Source organism: Anastrepha obliqua, chromosome 3 (assembly GCF_027943255.1).
Source record: "Anastrepha obliqua isolate idAnaObli1 chromosome 3, idAnaObli1_1.0, whole genome shotgun sequence".
In the NCBI taxonomy this organism is placed as follows: domain Eukaryota; kingdom Metazoa; phylum Arthropoda; class Insecta; order Diptera; family Tephritidae; genus Anastrepha; species Anastrepha obliqua.
In genome coordinates, this window is record NC_072894.1 from 112,448,782 (window position 1) to 112,470,838 (window position 22,057).

A 22,057-nucleotide genomic window follows, 5' to 3' on the forward strand; every position below is an offset into this window, starting at 1 on the left:
CCATCAATCTTCTCCATTATATCAACAGCTCTGGTTGGCTGTAGATATCTGCCTTTTGGATGTCCGATAATGGTATCAAAACGGCACCGTAGTGCTACTTGAGGAGTGCCAGATCGACCAGATCACCTACCTCACCTACCTAGATTTCGTGGGAGATTATCAATGCGGTTTTAGAATGTCGCAGATACTCGAAAAATGTTATTAGTTCAACATTAATCTACACTGTCTCTTTATAGAATTTAAGCAAGCTTTCAGAAAATATATCAAGCTCAACAGAAAATATAACAACTATGAAGCTACCGATGAAGAAGTTCACCAAAAGTGAAATAGTTAGCACTATTAAAAAGCTAAAAGATCACAAGGCACCAGGATATGATCGCATCACGGCCGAAATTCTCAAAAAACTACCTCCTGAACCCTATAATTTCATTACCCATTTGTTTAATGCGTGCTTAACCAGAAACATTTTCCCAGCTCAATGGAAAGTAGCAGAAATTAAAATGGTGCTCAAGGCAGGAAAACCAGGCGATGAAGTGAAATCCTATCGCCCTATCAGTCTTCTACCAATACTGTCAAAAGTTTTTGAAACTATCTTCCTTAAACGTTTAATGGTTTTTATCGAACGCGAACAAATAATTCCGAAACATCAGTTTGGTTTCAGGAATGAGCATTCGACAATTGAGCAAGTCCATAGACTTGTCGAAAAAATACAAGCAGCGCTCGACCGAAAACAAATCTGTTCAGCAGTTTTCCTAGACATATCACAAGCCTTCGACCGAGTGTGGCACCAAGGCCTACTCTTTAAAATAAAAAAGAAATTACCACTAAATGCCTATTTGCTCATTAAATCTTATCTAAACCAACGAATGTTCTACGTAAATTACGAAAATGAAATTTCCAATTTCCAACAAATTAAAGCTGGGGTCCCACAAGGCAGTATATTAGGTCCAATCCTGTACTTAATTTTTACACACAATCTGCCAACCACAAAAGGTGTACTAACTGGCACTTTTGCCGATGACACCGCTATTATGGCGACAGCAGTGGATCCCGTGGAAGCCTCTTATATGCTCCAAATAAGCATGAATAAAATCTCCAAATGGCTCCGGAGCTGGCGGTTGAAATTAAACGAACATAAACCTCAACACGTCACCTTTACCACAAAAAGAACCACCTGCTCACAAATCAACTTAAACCGTATTTCAATTCCGCAATGTGATAGTACTAAATATCTAGGCATTCATTTGGATAAACAGCTTACGTGGAAAACGCATATCTTTACAAAAAGGAAAGCTCTAGGTTTAATATTTCGTAATATGTACTGGCTGCTAAACCGCAAATCCACCCTCTCAATGGACAACAAACTTATCCTCTACAAATCTTTGATAAAACCAGTCTGGACTTACGGAATCCAACTGTGGGGTACTGCGTCAAGTTCAAACTTGGAAATCCTGCAGTGTTTCCAGTCCAAGACTCTACGCACCCTAGTCAACGCTCCGTGGTACGTGACAAATGCCCAAATTCATCGGGACTTAGACATCCCTTCAATAAAAGAGGAAATACAAAATGTAGCCAGTAAATACCGAAATCGACTTCAATCGCACCCAAATGAGCTGGCCTCTACCCTCATGTCACCATCATGTGTCTTTTTAAGGTTGAAAAGAAAAACACCAATTCAGCTCGTCCAAGAGCCATCTATAAAATATTGAATTATTTATTAGAAAGGATATTTCACTGGAAATATTCCTTCAATACTAAAATCAAAGCCACTCTTAAATGTAACCAAATAAAGTTTTAAATAAAAAAAAAAAAAAAAAAAAAACTATGAAGTAAAAGTACTGGGTATACCACAAAAAATACATCATTTGTTCAATATAACTCTTATACACGCAAACGCTAAAATAATAATTAATGGCGAAATATATGAAAAATTCGGAATGAAATCCGGCGTGAGCAAAGCCGACTCACTATCAATGCTTTTATTTAATTTAACACTGCGTTCAATAATAAACCAAACAAAAAATCGACACAAATATGCACATAAGCTGACGACATTGTGATTCTTGCGAGAAATAGGGAGGCTCTTCAGACCGTTTTCATGCGCTTAGTGTAAGCCACAAAACTAGCGGGTCTCAATATAAATGAAGAAAACACGAAGTACATGACATGATCCTTTCATAATAAGCACATCAGAATCGGAAGTTATGTTTTCGCAAGATGTTTGTTCATTCTAAGCATATATGTATAAGGATTCGTCCTTATCAATACAAGACCGCATTCACGCAGCTAACAGAGCATACTTTGGCTATATCAAACTTATGAAGTCTTCATTGATACTAAAGGAACAAAAACTCCAGATACACAAAACTATAATAAGACCGGTTCTCACCTACGGCTATGAAACATGGATCCTTAAAGTTAATGATGTGAATTTACTGATGCGATTTGAAAGAAAAATTCTTAGAAGAATATTTGGCCCTATACGATTAGAAGACGGTACATACCGTATACGGTATAACCACGAGCTCAGTGTTTTAATCGCGGGAGGAAATGTAACGTGGTTTATAAAGTCCCAAAGATTACGGTGATATGGACACGTTTTAAGAATGAGCAGCAAAAGAACGACCAAAAAAGTATTTAAAGCAAACCCTGAAGAAGCAAGAAGAAGGGGCCGGCCAAGGAGACGATAGTTGCAAGACGTGGAAGACGATATACGGAGATGAAAATCTCACCATATAGAACGAAAGCGCACTGTCGAAAAGAATGGAGGCGTATTGTAGAGGAGGCAATGGTCCACCCCGGACTGTAATGCCAAGATGATGATGATGAGTTTTCTCGGATCTGTATGGTGGACTGATGATTAATGCCACTAAACTGAATCTATAAAAAGTGTAATCAAGCAACGCTCTACGATTCAAAGTTACATGCTTTAAAAAATAAAATCGCCAAATGCAGATCGCATTTATTACCTTGTCTGAATAATTTTAGTCCCACTTATCATCTTGATCAAAAAGTTCCTATACAACCGCAAGATGACGCTCTAGGCCAACTGATTTGAGTTCTATTTTTTTGTTAGGTTGCCACATCTGTGATTAATATTTCTGCCTAAATTTCATAGCCAGTGCTTGACATTTGTAGAAAGGGCGCCGTATTAAGAAAATTTACTTTTGCGCGTGTTTAACATTTTTTAAGGTGTCAAAAAAGGATTTGAATTTGCAACAACTAGTTTGTATTACATTTGGCATAAAAAATGAATTAAATTTAAAAAAACGTTTTCTAGTCCATCGAGGATGATGAACGTTGTGGCAGACCGTCGACATTAAAAACCTGATGAAAACATCAATAAAGTGAAAGAAAAGCTGATCAATAATCGCAAATTCACTATCAGGAAGCTGGCAGAAGACTTGAACGTTGGAGATAGATTCGTTCATGACATTGTAGTTAATAATTAGAGTTTGCTCAGTGTTGCTGCAGAGTTGGTCACAAAGAAACTGAGTTTCCCACAAAGAAGGGACCGCGTTGATATTGCAAAAGACAAGACTGAATCCATCCCAACATGTATTAAATGCATCACTACTAGAGACGAGGCGTAGGTTTATGAGTACGACACACAATTCAGACATCAGGCGAGTGAGTGGAGAGCTCCGATTGAACCAAGACCAGTCGTTTTCAATCAAAAAAGAAAGCGATGCTCACGGTTTTTATGGATTACAACGGTATTGTACACCACGAATATTTGCTATGGTCAGCCAGTTAATAAGGACTATTATTTGGGAGTTAAGAGGTGTTTACGTAAAGTAATTCGACCAAAAAGAAAATATTTGTGGGAAAACAACATCATCCAACAGCCATCGATCTCAACTGTTACGGCGATTGTTTTCTGTTCGATCGAGTCAAAAACTCACTACGGGGAACGTTTTTTAACAGCCGAAAGAAAGTAATGGTAAAATCGAAAACTGCTCTGATGTCTATACCGAAAATCGAGTTCCAGAAATGTTTCGAGAGTTGAATCAAACGATGGCATAAGTCCATTGCAGTTGATGCGGAGCACTTTGAAGGCGATAATATCGTCTTGGAGGAGTAAACTTGCATTTCGAATTTTCTGAATATATTCTAGGGACTTTTTGATCAAGTTGGCACGTTAAAGATATGCTTCCTTCTATCTTGCTAAAGATTCCATAAATTTTATGATTTCATGCTTCTCCTCCAATTTGTGCGCGGTTTTATGTTGTTTTATGCCCCATTCGGAAAGATTGCTTTCTCTTAACGTGAGCGATCGTTATTCGAAAAATAATTTTTTTAATCATTTGATGTGCCAGTGTGAGCAACAAGCGAATTGTGTACGGTGAATTAAATGTGTTTTTGGAGTGAATATTTTTTCCGATAGTCTGCGATCAAAATGCCCTGTCGTCACCGTATTGCAGCTTTTTCGTCTCGAATGTGCAGGAAACATTTGCCTTATCTGGGTTCCTGGGCACAGGAATATAGAGGGAAATGAAATTGCCGATGAGCTTGCCAGGAAGGGGTCGACAGAACCGGTTTTAGTTTCAGACATCGGTGTTTTCTTGACCGTTGTTAAAGGGAAACTACATAGTTTCTTTCTCAAAAAAGCGCAAGACAGATGGAGGTCTGTCCCACGGTGTGCTATTTTAAAAACCCTATGGCCTCAATACGATACGAGACGTTTAAGGTGATGGGAATTACCCGCCATTCAATTTTCAAACTCGTTGCGGTGTTTACGCGCAACTGGATGATCGGAATTCATGCGGAGAAGCTTGAACTTCCGTACAACCCGTATTGCAGAAGCTGTGGGGATTCTGCAGAGAATGAGACTGTTGAGCACTTTTTCTACAAATGTCCGGTTCTTGCGGCTAGACGCTTGATATTCCTTAGCGTGCTCTTTAGGGATGCCTTGAGGAAATTCTCTAGCCTGTTTGGCCTTAAATTTGACATCGAATTTTTTCTTCAAGTTTTTTTTATTTCATTTAATTTTATTTTACTTAATTTAATGCATTTTTTTTAATTTTATTGATTTATTTAATTTAATTTTTATTTTATTTTCATGTATCTGAATCACTCTTTATATGCTGTACTATATTCCATAATATGGATAACTTTGCTCTGCATGTTTTTTTCAATTTCAATTCTAAATTCAAATTCGAGCTCATCTTCCCTTCATACAGAATCTCATTCAGTATTCGATTTTGATCGCTTTTTTTATTTTCCATTCAAGAGTTTTCGAGTATTGCGAGATAACAAAAATTGCAGAAAAAATAAAGAAAAACAATTGACGTAAGCAATTGGCTGGTAATATTCATAGAAGCGGCAACGTATGACCGTTTCTTGTACTAAAAAAAGAAAAATTCTGTTTGCAAATGCTAAATATTGGAACTGCTTGTGCTTCGCATACATCATTTGACAAGTGTTGCGAGCATCTAGCTTGGCGTATATTGAATGTCAAATTGTACGAATTGAAATGGCTATGCTCTCGTATTTCCAATTTATTAGAAAATTTTGCAATTTCTCTTATGCTGCTCGCTTGCATTTTCAACTTCTTGACACCCCTTCGAAATGTTTAAATTAATTGATTTGCTGTTAAAATTTCAATGGCACATATCTTCAGGTATTCGGCAATGGCAACGGTCTTGCATCGTATTATAAATTGACTCAATTTCATGTAGAAATTTTTCCAACAAATCCGGACGTCGAAATATGTTAGGATCTACTGTGACATTATTCTCTTTCAAGATATTCCAACGCTTCATACTAGCCACAATATCCTCACAAAAATCTGTTTTCTCCTCTGCTGGTGGTAATTTGCGTTGTTTAGATCTCGACCTAGGAGACTCTAATGAATTAAAGAAAATGAAAGTGAGACATTTTTTAGATAAGTAAATCCTGCTTTAATCAAAGTCATATTGTATTAGGTAATTCAGTACTCAATACTTAGAGAAAATTAAATACTTAGCAGTGTATAGGTAAAAGAAGAACTATATCGCCCGATTCACTCACCACGAGTTAAGTTTACTCAGATGTAACCTGCGGTTACGGGGTAACATTTCTGAAGACAATTGAAAACACGTATGGGTTGTCAATATAGAAAAATTGTTTGCGTAGCCTATGCGTTCAGACCGTTATGAAAAAAATCACTTTTAAGCAACCGCCGTTAGTGTTGTTTCGTACAAATTATTTGCTCTGAGTTCGATGCCTCGCCATTTACCGTCTGTGTCAGATGAGAAGAACCGTTTTTTTCTTGTAACTTCAAAATATATTTCGCTCTGCTTTTTGCTGCGTAATAGTCCTACTCAAGGGCTACGACGCCAGTGCTAACTCAGGTTAGTGTCGTTCGAAACGACAATCGTAAACGCAACCAAACAAAAATGAGTGAGAAGTACGCGGAGCGGTTTGAGGCGGTATCTTATGCACGCATTCGAAGGGGCCACGGCCCCTTGGGATCAGCGGTATAAGGTGTACAAAAATGTGGTTGCCACAGACAGTAATTATTGTTTTTTTGGTTTAAATAAAAGTCGTGGGTAAAAATGCTACAAACATATTCCCCAAACCAATAGTTGACAAAAACCCAGCGTAGATGCCACAATGTTATGTACTGACACTATTTATAATGACTAATCCAAGCTGCCGGCGGCCGCCGTAGCCGAATGGGTTGGTGCGTGACTACCATTCGGAATTCACAGAGAGAACATAGGTTCGAGTCTCGGTGAAACACGAAAATTAAGAAAAACATTTTTCTAATAGCGGTCGTCCCTCGGCAGCAATGGCAAACCTCCGAGTGTATTTCTGCCATGAAAAAGGTCCTCATAAAAATATCTGCTGTTCGGAGTCGGCTTGAACCTGTAGGTCCTTCCATTTGTGGAACAACAGCAAGACGCAGAGGAAGAGCTTGGTCAAACACCCAATAAGGGAGTACGGGCCAATTATATGTACATATATATATGATATAAAGGGTGTTTTTTTTAGAGGTTAGGTTTTCAAGTTGGCACTACTTTTTTCGTAGATGGTCTTTTTGACAGCTGTCACTTGATTTATGCTCAGTTTGGTTTGCCATTTCATAATGAATAGACTTACACCTGAACAACGTTTGCAAATCGTGCAAATTTATTACGAAAATAATGGTTCGGTTCGCGCGACGCATCACAAGAATATTTTATTCAGCGATGAAGCTCACTTTTGGTTGAATGGGTATGCCAATAAGCAAAATTGTCGCATTTGGAGTGAACATAATCCACAAGCCATTGCTGAGACGCCGTTACATCCTCAAAAAGTCACTGTTTGGTGTGCTCTATGGGCAGAGGGAATCATTGGTCCATATTTCTTTAAAAATGAAGCCGGCCATAATGTTACAATCAATGGAGAGCGCTATAGAGCCATGATTAATGACTTTTTCGTGCCTGAATTGGACGATGTTGATGTGGACGACCTTTGGTTCCAACAAGGCGGCGCTACATGCCATACAGCCAACGCAACAATCGATTTATTGAAGGAAACTTTTGGTGAGCGCATTATCTCGCGCCGTGGACCTGTAGCGTGGCCTCCAAGATCGTGCGATATAACACCGCTGGACTATTTCTTGTGGAGCTATGTGAAGTCGCTTGTCTATGCAGATAAGCCCGAGACGATTGACGTCTTGCAAGAGAATATTCGGCGCGTTATTGCTGACATACGGCCCCAATTGCTGCAAAAAGTGGTCGATAATTGGGTCTCTCGGCTGGAATTTATTCGAGCCAGCCGCGGCGGCCACTTGCCCGAAATCATTTTTAAAACATAATGGCAAACCCTTATCTTTATAATAAAGCTAAATTCTTGGCCATAACATTAAATTATATACGTTTTATTTCATCTTGAAAACCTAACCTATATAATCCAAGCTTGAACCCTCTTTATGTACTTACGAGCTTTTTGTTCCTTCCCCCTTGTATGACTCTCCCTTCGTTGCTTTCGAGTTTCTGCCTTGGCTGCCTGTTCGAACATATTCAATATCTTATACATGCGACGATCTAAATCCTTCGATTTTTGTAAATCAGCACATTTCTGTTCACAGAGGCCGCGTGCATTGGGCCCAGTAAATGGTATGACTGAATTGAAAGTAGACTCTTCAAACCTTGTGCGGGCATTATTAGTGCTTTTCTCAAGTTTAGCGCGTAGTTGGCGTACACACTTGTTGTGCTGTTTAAAAGTCATAGCGGCTAACAGTTTTTCAACCTTAGATAGACAGCTGCAAGCAAAAGAAAAAAAAAAAATAAAACAAAACAAATAAAAACTTCTGAAGTGAAATTACATTGCATTTAAAAAGAAAAAGAACGAAGCGTAAAGTGTATGTGTGTGTGCGTTTTCCCAAGACCATAACTCACTGTGAGTTCCTTAATGAATAGACACCCGGTATCTGATAGGTGCGCAACATATGATGCAACTTGAAGGCGATACAAAACAGAAGATCTTCCGCCGTCATCACTTGCGACTTCATTAACTCTTTGTGATCGTGTATGTTCTGCCGCGTAAACCAACCGCGCCACAGTGCCTGAATCTTTTGCGCCTGGCGGAAGTAGAACTTCTCCGCTGTTTCTTGTGTTTCTTGCTCCAGTTTGCGGTATGCCGCACGTAGTTTGTAGAATTTACGCCATTCGTACTGTATGCGTATGGCAGCGCTACGCTTGCGCTGGTAGATACGCGCATAATACCAGCGGCGGAGATATTTTTGAATAGTACGCGCAGCCTTAAATTGAAAATAGTCCAGTAGAAGTAGAGAGGTGCTAAAATAAATAATAAGATGAAATAGTATTTTGCCGGATGAAGAGCTTACATTTTTGCTACTCTTATAGCACTTACTTGGACAGCTGGACTTTAATTTTTTGCTTTGTCTCCGAGGCGGTCCACATTTCTTCACACCTGTTAGGAGAACGGACGGCAATAAATCTTCATCTTACTATGTTTCGAAATTTTTTGAATTCGATAACGGAATGTACAAGCAGTCAGGGCTTGGAAATTTTGGAAGCTTTAACCGCTAAATTGCACTTTAAATCATGAGAAAGGTCTTAGATAAGTTAATTGACGCATACCAACTTTCGATGGCTTTAAGACTGATGGAACAAGATGACATAAGTACCTAAATTTGATGTCATTGCAAATTTTTTTACGGGGATTTATTGAATTCAATATTAAAAAAGGCTTGAAAAAATAAAATTGGCGCATGCACATCTGTTAGGTGCTTGGTCCAGCTCATCCTCCTATTTGTGGTGTACGTCTTGTTGTTGTTCCGCAAACGGAGGGTACTACAGCTTCAAGCCGACTCTGAAGGGCAGATATATTTTATGAGAAGCTTTTTCATAGCAGAAATACATTTGAAGATTTGCTATGCCAAGTTGCTTCATGCCTAGAGATTCGTACCTGCACACTTCTGAATGGTAGCCATGCACCAATATATTCGGCTACGGCGACCAAATGTTTGATAGTCGCTGCTAATTTTAGCTTCAGTACAATACAGGGGGACCGGAAATAATTGAGACAATGATTTTTTTTCTTCTCGCCATTCCAGAAACAGGTCGCTGATAGATGGATTAACAAGGATATCTGCAAAATAACTAGACAAACGTGTCCCAATTCCAATTAGTCGAGAATTGATGAGTAGATAAGAAGGCCACGAGCAGACATATTCAGAATTACGTCAACAATAATCGGCCACTGGTCTTTGGGAGTCCATGCCATAAGGACGAGGTGGCCCTACAACGAGAAATGTAAAAGCTGCAATCAAGAAAAATTTTAGGAAACAGTCTTTCTTTATTCGTGTGAGTGCCAAAGTCTGGGTGCTCTACGGCAACTTGAACGAAATTGCAGAAAAGAAAATATACGACATAGACAGGTTCAGAGTCAAATCAAGATGGTTCGTCTAATAAACAGCAGTGGTTCTACAAGTGGTGCATCAGAATGGCATCTTTTGTGCTGATTGGGTCTGGGATGTTTCACTCAGGCAACACTTCCACCGGCACCACCACCAAAATGTTGCGACCAAAAACTATTCCTATTGATTTTGATCCCCTGATACACAAAAAGTAGATACATATGTATGTGTCGAATACTGGATAAGAGATTCTGACGATGCCCTATTTTGTATGAGGAATCAAGAGCTTCTGCCGACTAGATCCCATTATTTGTGGCGCGACGTAAGAGCTGTCGGTATTTTTGCAGCCGTAATTGTTTGTGCTCATTCGATACTCTTCTTTTGCAATTCATAGAACAGTTTTACGATCAATGCCAGCTCCTCAGGCCATTTCTTTGATTGAAATCTTTGAATTTCAGTGTTCTCTCTTTTTGAGTATTTGGCGGTTCTTTGGTGTGTTAATAGCGAGATTTCATCCACGTCTCGTACGATCACTTTCATGGTCAAGTTCATTGAATCGCTGAATTGACTTGGAAACTGTTTGGCGAAGAATTTTGACCAAATACAAAATTTCATTTCAATGATTGTTTACTTTGAAAATGCAAATCAAAGGCAGTGACAACTTTTTCATGCTGGAATTCTTGACCGAAAGTCAGTATCCTATCTCCGCTAAACAAAATTTATTGCTCCACGCTTGAATAAGATTGGAAAACATTACAAGACAATGAACTTAGATTTGGATCGATAAATCTTCTTTTCTGACGAAACGCATTATTTATATCGCTGGCTCTGTTCACAAGAACACCCACCACATCTGCGGATCGGATCCCTACATGTGATCGTCCAGAAGCTAGAGCATCTTCAGAGGGTGACAGTTTGGGGTGGATTTTGGAGCGGTCGCACCATTGGCGCAATTTTCTTGGAAAACGCATTTCAAGGGTGACAGATACAGGGTAATGATGAATGATCTTTTGTGGTTCGAAATTGAGGACATATACGTGGACAATCTTTTGATCAACAGGACGGCACGCCATGCTACACACCCCATGCCAAAACCGGTATTTTGCGTGCCAACTTCGATAATCGAGTTATCGGCCGTTCTCGGCGATGTCAATTGGCCACCTCGGAGCTGAAATTTGACGCAGTTCGAATTTTTTGTGGGGTGCGGTGAAGTACTGATGTTATGCCAACAAGCTAATAACGCTTTAGGTCCTTAAGGTGTATATTCAGTAGGTCATTCGTGAGATAGAGCTAGAAACTGTCACCAAAGTTGAGGAAAATTAGGTTTAGAGTAGCGCTACTGCAAAACCAGCCGAGGAAGTCACATGTATCAAATTGCATTCCATAAATATACCGAATTATTGATTTTTAAAATAGAAATGTTAATATGTACCACCCTGTGATTTCACATTTGCTTAGAAGTAAGTGGCTAAAGCTGCAATTAGTGGTGCCGCACTATAACGCCATAACCGTAACCATAGCCGTATGTACTTTGAATTGAATTTTTTTTCCGTAAACGTAAGCAGCTGTGAAATACTTCACATTTGTTTTTATACTTGCGATCAAAATTTGAATATTAGAAATGAACGACGAAAAATTTATTGATTTAGAGAAAAATTATCCGTGGTTTTATGACAAAGTGCAAATGATGCCATTAATTCTACTTCAATATCAGCTGTTTATGATTGAAATTGAAATTTGAATAGGTTGAGCTAAGGAGCACCAAGAGATTTTGTGGCTCCTAAAATACACTGGCTAGAAAGCCCATTATATTTAGAGCTTTAGAAAGAGGGTAGATAGTCAAGGAGGGAAGGAGAAAAGTATCAGAGAAAGAGATAGGAAAGAATAGAGACAGAGATAAAGGTAGTTAGTCCTGTGAGACTTTTCCAGTTTATGGTTACGGTTTGACTAATCAACAAATGCTGGAATGTTGCGGCTATGGCTATAGTTACGCCTATGGCGTTATGACTACGGCGCTAATTGCAGTCTAAGCAAGATCATTTCGTAAATTCATTCTAATTGGGATGTGTAATGAGAACGGTTGGCTCTCCGCAACTTTAAATTTTTATTAACTTCCTTTACATGAGACACAGCAGAAGTCTCTACAACGCGTGTTTTTCTTTCCTAGAGAAGAAGGGAAGCAAGAAGAAGAATTGCTGTAGCGGTCAACGAGGATAATACAGTGTACTTTTTTTTCAAATTTCTCTAAAGATTTTAAAACTCTCTGAGCCGTAGAATGATTTTGAAGGTATTAAGCATTTGATCCTTTAAAGCTATTAGTACGTTTTCGGGTGTTTAAAGTAACTAAAGTTTTTGTTGCTGCAAATTACGCTTGTATGCCAAACAATTTAAGGCCATTGTTCAATTTTTCAAAGTCTTAAAATCAAAATGATTCAAGTTTAAGATTTCGCAATTTCGTAATATTACTTTTTTAAGCGCTTGATTGCTGAAGCCTGTAAAGAAATTCGTCCGAAAATTCTATTCAAGTATTCCTAGTTTTGTATAGTTCAAAAAATAGTACATAATGAATGCGCTTTGTTTCATTTTGAGCTGACTGCCACATGGACACGGCAAAAGAAAAAAAAAAACAACTGAGCTGATTTACCAGCGCCACCTTTAATAGATTCGCCTCGGGAAAATTTAAACTCTTAAGCGTTACGCTTTTTTTAAGCTTTTACAGCTCAAATGATTTCACGAAATCAAGTTTGCAGCGCATGAAAGTTTGAATAGCTTTGTTAGCTCCGAATGCAGTTGTTTGGAGCATTCCGAAGCCGATGTGCTCAGGATGGCTAAAAACATTTCGTTTGCTACTATTTACAGTTATTACCCCTATAACTTCTTCCAAGAGCACCGTAAACCCTAAAGGTTTCGGAATAAACTGTCCACATTATTTCGATCAACCGAACGAGAGCCAATCCGATGACTTATATCCCTCCTTAAATCAAGAAACAACTCTAATCCCACATATAACTGTGAGCGAACTGAAAAGAGAAATCAAGCAACTAAAAGACAAAAAGGCACCTGGATTTGATTTAATCACAGCGGAAGTATTAAAGCAACTACCCAACAAAAGTCTAGTAAAATTGGCCAATCTATTCAATTCGTCGATTCGACTCCAGTATGTTCCAAGCCTGTGGAAAGTTGCAGAGATGATTATGATTGCCAAACCAGGAAAGGATCCACATATTGTTTCTTCATACCGCCCAATCTCCTTGTTGCCACAAATTTCTAAACTACTAGAAAAGCTTATTCTAAATCGCTTAAAACCAATAATTGAATTTCGCAACTTGATACCTTCACACCAGTTTGGATTCCGCTGTAAACACTCCACTATAGATCAGGTGCACAGAATTACAGCTGAAATAGAAAAATCGTTCGAAGAGAAAAACATATGCTCAGCAGTCTTCCTGGACGTCGCGCAAGCATTTGACAAGGTTTGGCATGAAGGCCTTATCAACAAATTGAACTCATGCTTGCCACTTCAATATAGTGCATTTATGAAATCGTATATAACTGAACGGTATTTTCGCGTAAAATAAGGGAATGAGTATTCCAAATTGCAGAAAATAAACGCTGGCGTGCCGCAAGGAAGTATCCTTGGACCCCTTCTTTACCTTATATATACGAAAGATATACCAATACCTCCAAGCACTATGATCGCCACCTTTGCTGACGACACAGCAATCCTCGCAACAGGAAAAACCGCCGAAGTAGCTGCAACTAAACTTCAAACTGCTATAAACGCAGTAGAAAAATGGACGAAAATTTGGCGAATAAAATTAAATAGTAACAAATCAATTCATGTGACCTTTACCAATAAAAAAGTAAACCATCACCCAATAATGCTACTAGGCGCTCCAATTCCATACGCAAATACTGCCAAATATCTTGGTATAACCCTCGATGCTAAGCTACGTTGGAAGGAGCATATAAAAATAAAACGAAGCGAACTTAATTTGAAAATATTAAAAATGAACTGGCTCATTGGACGGAATTCAAAACTCTCCATATATAACAAAATAATGATATACAATCAAATTATCAAACCCGTGTGGTCTTATGGCGCTCAAATTTGGGGCTGTGCCAGTCAAAGTAATATTAACATAATTCAACGATTTCAAAATAAAATTATCAAAAATATTGTCAACGCACCTTGGTACGTTCGCACTGCAGATATTCATCGTGACCTCTGCATTCCTACGGTCGCTGAAGTTATTAAAATACAAGCAGAAGCCCACTCTATGAGGCTCCAGAGGCACATTAACGAGGAAGCCAGCAAACTTCTCAACACCGCAGGCCTAACCCGACGACTCCAGCGAAAAAAACCATATGATCTTATCGGTAGTTAATATAAAGAAGAGATTTTAAAATTCTCTTCATAAAAACCCCACATAATTGTTAAAATCGTACTGCTTGTTAGTTTCCCTTAAACTAGTTGTAGTGTCAACAAACATTGTATACTTATATATAGTTAAATGTTTGTAATCAAAAAAAAAAAAAAAAAAAAAAATTATTTCGATCAGTTTTTTTTCTCACCAACTTTGGAAATCCTCTTGCGAGAAAAACATGTGCCTCGAATCAATTATGCTCTCCATCGTACGCAATGGTATACCCGATTCTGCATCTTTCAATTCTTTATTATTTTCTTTGTTTGTGGACCGACGTAGCGGTTTTTTCACACCATTCATATTGCGCAAAAAAAGAATTCTATATCACTTGTAAAATTATTCAAAAATATGCGCGATTCTAAGTTTCGTTAAATTTTTTTTTTATTAGAATCTTTCAATTGACGAAGTTTGCTTCTAAATATCGAGATTTTTTTCTTTGAAAACAAAATATAAAAACGTCAAACAGTTTTTTTTTAATAAGGAAAGAGTTGCCATATAGAGATGTGAGATAAAATTTGAAAAACAAAAAATACCTATAAATAGCAAGCAAGGCGTATCTATAGAAGGTTGTTTAGTTAGAATATTGATTTCTTCTTATGCGGGTTGGGGTAGTCAGAGGCCCAAAAAACGATGATTTTCAATAATATTTTTTTTTTGTTAGTCAATTGCTTTATTTTACACAAAATAAAAACGTAGCATTAACACACCATGTTTCGACTTGACTTTAGCAAAATTTGAAAAAAAAAAACAATTAATAATTTTAAAACCTATCGCTACTTTTGTGGAGCCCGTTTCTCCAGAAGTCCCTTGCGGTGATCGTCACAAGTCCCTGGAGATTCATCTAAAATCAATCGAACAAGAGAAATTAGTTTTAATAATAGATAATCTTGTACCTGATCAAAGATTTTCGAGAAAAAACCGAGAAAAAAAAATCCTTCAATCAGGCACTAGTTTTTTATGTTTTTCAAAAGCATTATAAATTTTATTGAAATCTACCAAGCGCTTTTTAAGTTACAGTGATCACCAGTTCAAAAAACATAGTTTTAAGAAAAAACGCGTTTAAAGTTTTGCTATCTGCTCCGGAGTGCCCGAGCGCCCTTTGTTAATTGTTGAATAGCTCGAAAAGTTTTGGTCGGATTCACTTCAAATTTTCTCACAATACTTTTAAGATATTATACAGGGTGGCTGATGAATTTTGCTACATTAAGAAACTCAAATAACTTTTTTTTTAGTGTATGGAATTCATTTATTTTTTTTCAAGTTGAAGGTCATTAAATTTTATTAAATGTAGCTTAACTAGTTTTAAAAATAATTGAATTTAAATGCCCCCCATGCTCGTTGACACAAGTGCGGCATCTTAGTAAAAAGTTGTTCATTGCTGCTTTGAGAGTTGCGACAGGAATAGCCGCAATTGTTGCCCGAATGGATTGTTTTAGTTCATCCAAATTTGTTGGCTTTTTTTTATAAACTTCTTGTTTACATAAACCCCACAAGAAAAAGTCAGGGGCAGTAAGGTCAGGCGACCTGGGGGGCCAACGAAATTCGGAGTTTCTTGAAATCAGTTTATTGGGAAATTTTCGTCGCAACTCTGTCATAACAGTCTGGGCTATGTGAGACGTTGCCCCATCTTGTTGAAACCACACAGAGTTGAAAGGAATTCTCTTTCGGCGTAGTTCTGGATAGAAAAATTCTTTCAGCATTTTCAAATAACGGTCTCCAGTAACCGTAACGGTGTGACCATTTTCTTCAAAAAAATAAGGCCCGACAATACAGCATGAAGAAACCGCGCACCACACTGTCACGCGAAGAGGATGCAATTCCGTCTCGTGGAGTATCTGTGGGTTAGAAGTACTCCATATTCGACAATTTTGTTTGTTCACATTGCCGTTTAAATCGAAATGGGCCTCATCAGACATGAAAAGGCAGTTTAACATGTTTTGGTCTTCTTCCACCATTTGCAGGATCTTCTGGCAAAATTCCAAGCGAATCGGCAAGTCTGCTGCATTCAGTTTGTTAACCATTTGAATTTTGTAGGGAAATAAGTCTAAATCTTTGTGCATTATTGTTTGCAAAGACTGTCGGCTGACACCAAGTTGAGCAGATAAGCTTCTTGTTGAAACCCTTGGATTGCTTTGTATAGCTGCAGCTACAGCAGCGATCGTTTCCTCCGTCCGAACTGGTGGGTTTCGATGATAAGGCCTTCTTGCGACTGTTCCTTGCTCAGCAAAATTATTCACCAGTCTCATTATGGTCCATCTGCTCGGAGGATCGCCGCCAAACATCCGCCTGTACTCTCTCTGTACCAAAACTACGGACTCCAGTGCGTGATAGCGGCGGACTATCCAAATTCTTGTTTGCGTGTCCCAGTTATCCATTTTAATAAATTTTAAAGACCAATCTGCAAATTAAAACAAAAATGGAACAGATAACTTAAAAAGAAAAAAAAGTTATTCAATTTTTTTTTGGTAGCGGCTTTCATCAGCCACCCTGTCCTTTAAGAAAATTTCAAAAAAACAAATAATCAAATTTTTTGAAAATGATTGCTACTAAAACACGGAATGACGGAAAGCTTTGTTTACATTCAAATCTTTATTTGAAAGTGAATAAGCGCGTATATGGTAAATTTGTGATTTTGTGCGTTTTAGTGTAAATTTAAATAAACTAAAAAGACTGTGAGGAAAAAAGGGGTAAGTGTGCGGTGCGCTTAAAAAAATTTAACGCCCAAAAGGATCTTTTTTTAAAGTTCCAATCGGACGTCAGATTCCTTACCAAGAAAGTGTGTGTGTAAGCGTATAATTTCTTGTGTTCGGTAGTTTCCATTGCTTTCACCTCTTCGTTCTCTTCAAAAACAAGTAATCCCCCTTGCTTCTGTTTGTTTATTCATAGGCTCTGACGACACAACTTTTTATTTTATGAAAGATTGCGGAGAGAATGGCTCATAATTTCGGAGGAGGTTCTGACATGGTTTGGACAGCCATTAGTGTCAGAGGTAAAAGGTATGTATATATGTTTCATATCCACAAAAATGAAAATGTCAAGTATATAAAATTTCTAGACGAAGTACTTATAACTATTTTTGATGATAATTTCGACGAGGAATGGATTTCCCAGCATGACAACGCTACCCTTTATGCTAGCAAAGGAAGAAAAGCATTTTTGGCAGCGAAAAAATACTTATTTTAGAACGGCCTGCCTGCAGCCTTGTCCTAAACCCAACCGAAAATGTGTGGGTAATACTTTCTCAATCGGTTTTCAAAAATGTATCAAAATTTATTATAAAAACCTTAATCTAATCAACTAATAATCAAAGGAGGATCTCCAAAACAAATAACTAAGCTTCAAATTAGAAACTAACCCAAAAAAATATATTTGCTCATTTTAAATAAATTAATACTGGTTTTATACTTTTTTGTACCATAGCCTTTACTTTTCTTAATTTTTAATTTAAGATTCATGAAATGTGTGCTTACTTAAGCTTTTCTTTTAAAACATTTATCATTTTGAGTTTAAATATTAAAAACATAAATTGTTAGCCCTAAACTGCTAATAAAAATATAGGACATTTAGTTGGTCTTATAATTATTTCGTGTGGGGTATAGAAAAACTCCGAACTACGTAGGGCTCTGGCCGAAATATTAAAGAAAATCCTCTTAAGAAGCACCGGACAGTCAACGGCACTACGGATTAAACCAAAAACTTAAGACAAAGATCAGATTATTTTCCTGTTCTGCATTGATTTTAAGTTAATCAATAAGCAGCGCGCTTCAAAGGTAGGGATAGGATCCGAAAAGCGTAAAATACGTAACGCAAAATGTAAGAATACTTTCTGGTTTCGTTCAATTCTAGCAGCATGGCACGCATGACATAATACGGATACCAAATGAAGATACGAAATGAAGAATGCATACTTATGTTTGGAGCGTACAAATGAAAAAAGTTATTTAAATTTTAAAAATGACGCTGAATGTGACTCTCTAGAAAAATTAGACCTTTTGACTTTTCTATTTAACTGAAACACAAAAGCCAAAAACCTTATTAATCAGTATGACTGTAGCCATGATTCAATTATACAAGGTTAAGTAAAGTTTGACAACTGATTTCGGATGCTACTTAATCCATTGATGCAATTTGGAAGCAAGGGAAAAAAGGGCATAAGTTTATCCCCTTTCTGAAAATGTAATATAGTAAAAAATTGAAAAAGGCCGTTGTAAGCCATAGAATAATTTTATGTTATTTTATAAGTGGTACGTAATTATTTATATTTTTAACTTAACTATTCCCATGGATTTGTGTCATATATGTATGTATTTTGACCATGCATCGGATTGGAATCTATATGTGCCACTTGTAAACCTACACTGAAGTAAAAAATAAAACAACTTGAGAATAGTGGAAACTCTTAACGAGGAAAAACCACTTTTATTTCGCCACGTCCGCTAATCATACATTTGATTTTTTAACGAGATTACCTGCAAAGTTACTAGTATAAAATCTGTGTTAAAAAAAGATAAATTTATATATACGCAGAAACACAAGTAGACGCCCAAAGCATTGCATACTTTACTTACAATTATCGAATGCTCATTGTTCTCTTCTTTTGTTTATTGCACCGGTTAAGATGCTTTATTCGAAAGTGCATCCGGCATTTAAAAAAAAATCGTTTAACGTCATCGCGTAAACTCACGTTTTCACTTAATCTGAACAATTTTTTTAAAAATGATATCCCACCGTAAAGCTCCCTGCCGTTGAATTGGTTAAACGCTGATTCCAACATTTTAATTTTATCCAAGAACTCGGTGCTTGGTTTAACTAATCCGCCCTTAGATAAAGTGTCAACCCAAGTAAATGTAGGCTCATTGCATGAACAATCGGTCAACTTTAATTTGCGTATTATGTAACCGGCAATATATTCAAGGGCATCTTCGTGTAAGCTATCAAAGTCAGCGTCCTCATTTAATAAATCGTTGGCGAAGAGAGAGTCGTCTGAAACTATCTCATCTTCTGTTAGAAAACTTTGTAAAGTTTCTAAAGATGTATCATTGAGACGGAGCCAGTTAGTTTCGTCGGCCTCAACATTGCCACGATCAACTAATATTGAAGTATTTCGTGCTGTTAATAGAAATCGTTAAGTTATTCAGAAATGAGTAATATATGCATTCATTCACCTAATAAATATCTTCGTAATCTATATTTAAATTCCATAGTACTAGGATTGTCATACAACCCGCCTTTGGCACGCATCGCCCCGAAAAAATGCTCCAGTATATCCTGATTTAATCGATAAGTCAGAATGTACTGAAAGCAGTACTTTTCCTGAACATAACGATATAAGTCCCTGAGGGACTTGTTGCTTAGTTGTATGCCCCTTTGGAAAGGCAACATTGAAATTCGTCCATAAGCGCGTGTTTCATCGTTCAAGGCGTCCATCTTACTTATAATTTCATCCTGCTGGCCCAAGTCCATCCCATAGGGCAACTAAATGAGGGGCTGTCTCAGGCTCATTCCAACAATTCAAAATTTCGATAGGCATCGGAAGAGCATCACTATACAATTTAGCCCTTTTCCGATCTGGCCCGATCTCGAAATCCTTTGCTGAAAAGTGATACATGCAAACTTTTTCGCCTGGCTTCAACGAAGTGCTGCACGATTTTAGCCAATTTTTTCTTTTCACTTCGTCTTTGGGAACATGAACAAACTTAACTTTTTCTTTTGACCACGTTTTGTGGCACAAAACACAGCTTGGTTTTGGCATAGTGTAGTGTTTTGAGTGTTTTCCTTTATTGTACTTTAAATATAAACAAAGTATTCTAAAAATCTCAATTTTATTAATTTACTTAAAATGTTATTTTACGAAAAATCTTAAGCTATTAAAAATAAAGCACTTCAAGAAATCTTTTTTTCCGTTTATTTTCTTATTCTTTGGCATTTTTTTTTCTTATAATTTACTTAAATGATTACTAAATATATTAAGCCGATAAAGCATTTTTTTTTTAAATGTGAAACGGCTAAAAACTTTGTAGACCAGAAATATTAATAGCAACCCTCGTATGTTTCTGTGGTCAAATGATGCTAAGTGTCAGTGTTATTTTTTGTCACAGAAATCATGCTTACGTGGATAAATGCCTGTTTTTCCTGTTTTTAAATAACTGGGTTCTTTTTTTTTATTAAACGCAAAGTATTGGTGGCAGCAACGGGCTCTAATCACACCTGTGTATATAAATTTTAAGCGGTTATTAACAAAAACTCAGATTGATAATCTGCAACAAAAGACTTACCTAAATGTGGCTATATGGTAGCTATTTATCGCAATGAAAAGCACAATTGTAATGTAATTTTCACAGAACTTTCAATAGAATTGAAAGATGCGAAAGTGTAAGCAAAATGGAATAGGCAAAACAGTATTGCCTGCTAACTTTTTCAGCAAAAATTTTAATTTCTACGCTTTTGAGTACTTTTTCTTTAGAATTTGCTCTGAAATAAAAAGTAGCTTTTCCAAGAGGACAACACGGATTTATTAAGTAGCTTCAAGATGGCTAACACAGGGTGAAAATTGGCTACTTACATCACCTTTAATTATTACTTCATGGACTGTAGCTATGTCCCGTACTAGAATAATAAAAAAAAAATTGACAAAATGGCGCGGTTTTGAATTTGACACTCTAAAAATCTGATTTTGTTTTGTTTTTAATCAAAAAAATACGAAATTATTGAAACAATAACATGATTCTACTACAGCGATGGCCATTGATGTTGTGAACAAAATATTAAAATTTCAGACGATTCGGTTCAAGGCAAATCTATTAAAGGTGGTGTTGGTATTTGTCTGATTTGTTTTTTTTTTCTTTCGCCGTGTCCATGTGGGTGCCAGCTCAGAATAAAACAAGGCAAATTCATTATTTGTTTTTTAGTTTCCCAATACTTTGCTTTGAAAATCATTGTTGCTGGTGTAGTGCCACTACCTTTATTGAATGCGCCTTGATTCGGTTGAATAGAGTTTTTTTTTGACAATACCAGGCCGAAAAAAGTAGTTTTGAGATAATTGAGTTTGAAGTTTTGAGAGTGGCCGCGTGACGAATCTGATTCTCTATGCTAAAACGGCTGTAGAATCGAAAATACTACCAATATCCTTCTAAAAATTTGACAGTATATTCTTAAACGCTTATGCTTTCGAAATATAAAAAAATATATTTTTGAAAATTCTGGACCACCGGGAGCCCTTAATAATATTTAGTGACGGCTGTGTGAATACGGAATTAGTTTAATTAATACAAGAGCTCACAATGTACATATTTCAATAAGTTATTTCATTTTAGTTTTTATTTTCTTCTTATTAAAAAAAAATATTGTGAATACTGAAAAATTTATTAAATACTTGCCCGCATGCCCACTTGAAAGTTGCAAAAATAACGAAACACTGAAATTTAGTTTTTTTAATTTTTGCTAATCAACTCGTATTTTATTAATTTCTTTTAATAATTATTTATATATTGTATATACATATATATATGTATTTTCTTACTATTTATTACAATAACCTACATGTATGCAATGAGAGTACAAAAATTTAGAGAGTGTGAAACAAAATGAGAATTTTGAAGACTTAAAGTTATAATATAAATAAATTTATAATTTTGTTTTCATTATTTTAAGCTTAAGCAGCTTTGTGGCAAAACGTTTAATGAAAGTTTAAAAAAAAATACTAATATACAAATAATTTGCAATGCGAAATATTTGAACAATTTGGGGGGCGTAAACTTAATTTAATTTTATTTTAATT

The 22,057-nt window shown here is 36.8% G+C and overlaps 1 protein-coding gene and 1 long non-coding RNA gene across 3 annotated transcripts in view; one reads left to right on the forward strand and one right to left on the reverse strand.

Annotated features, from left to right (window-relative positions):
• Window positions 1-14,686, reverse strand: part of LOC129242660 (uncharacterized) — a 34,007-nt gene extending 19,321 nt beyond the window's left edge. The window contains exons 1-5 of one of the 2 annotated variants that reach the window (XM_054879436.1): window positions 14,429-14,684; window positions 8,845-8,904; window positions 8,370-8,768; window positions 7,911-8,233; window positions 5,200-5,848 (exon numbers count right to left, since the gene is read on the reverse strand). In XM_054879436.1, the coding sequence (XP_054735411.1) occupies window positions 5,604-5,848; window positions 7,911-8,233; window positions 8,370-8,768; window positions 8,845-8,904; window positions 14,429-14,580 (1,179 nt within the window). In that variant the 5' untranslated portion in view covers window positions 14,581-14,684 and the 3' untranslated portion in view covers window positions 5,200-5,603. Of the gene's footprint in view, window positions 1-5,199; window positions 5,849-7,910; window positions 8,234-8,369; window positions 8,769-8,844; window positions 8,905-14,428 lie in introns of those variants that run through there. The other variant, XM_054879437.1, reaches the window with a different exon arrangement.
• A 2,163-nt stretch (window positions 14,687-16,849) lies between these two features.
• LOC129240190 (uncharacterized) lies at window positions 16,850-17,610 on the forward strand. Its single transcript, XR_008582035.1, has 3 exons — window positions 16,850-16,967; window positions 17,167-17,276; window positions 17,336-17,610. It is a non-coding gene; the product is annotated as an uncharacterized LOC129240190 (long non-coding RNA).
• Window positions 17,611-22,057: the final 4,447 nt, after the last annotated feature.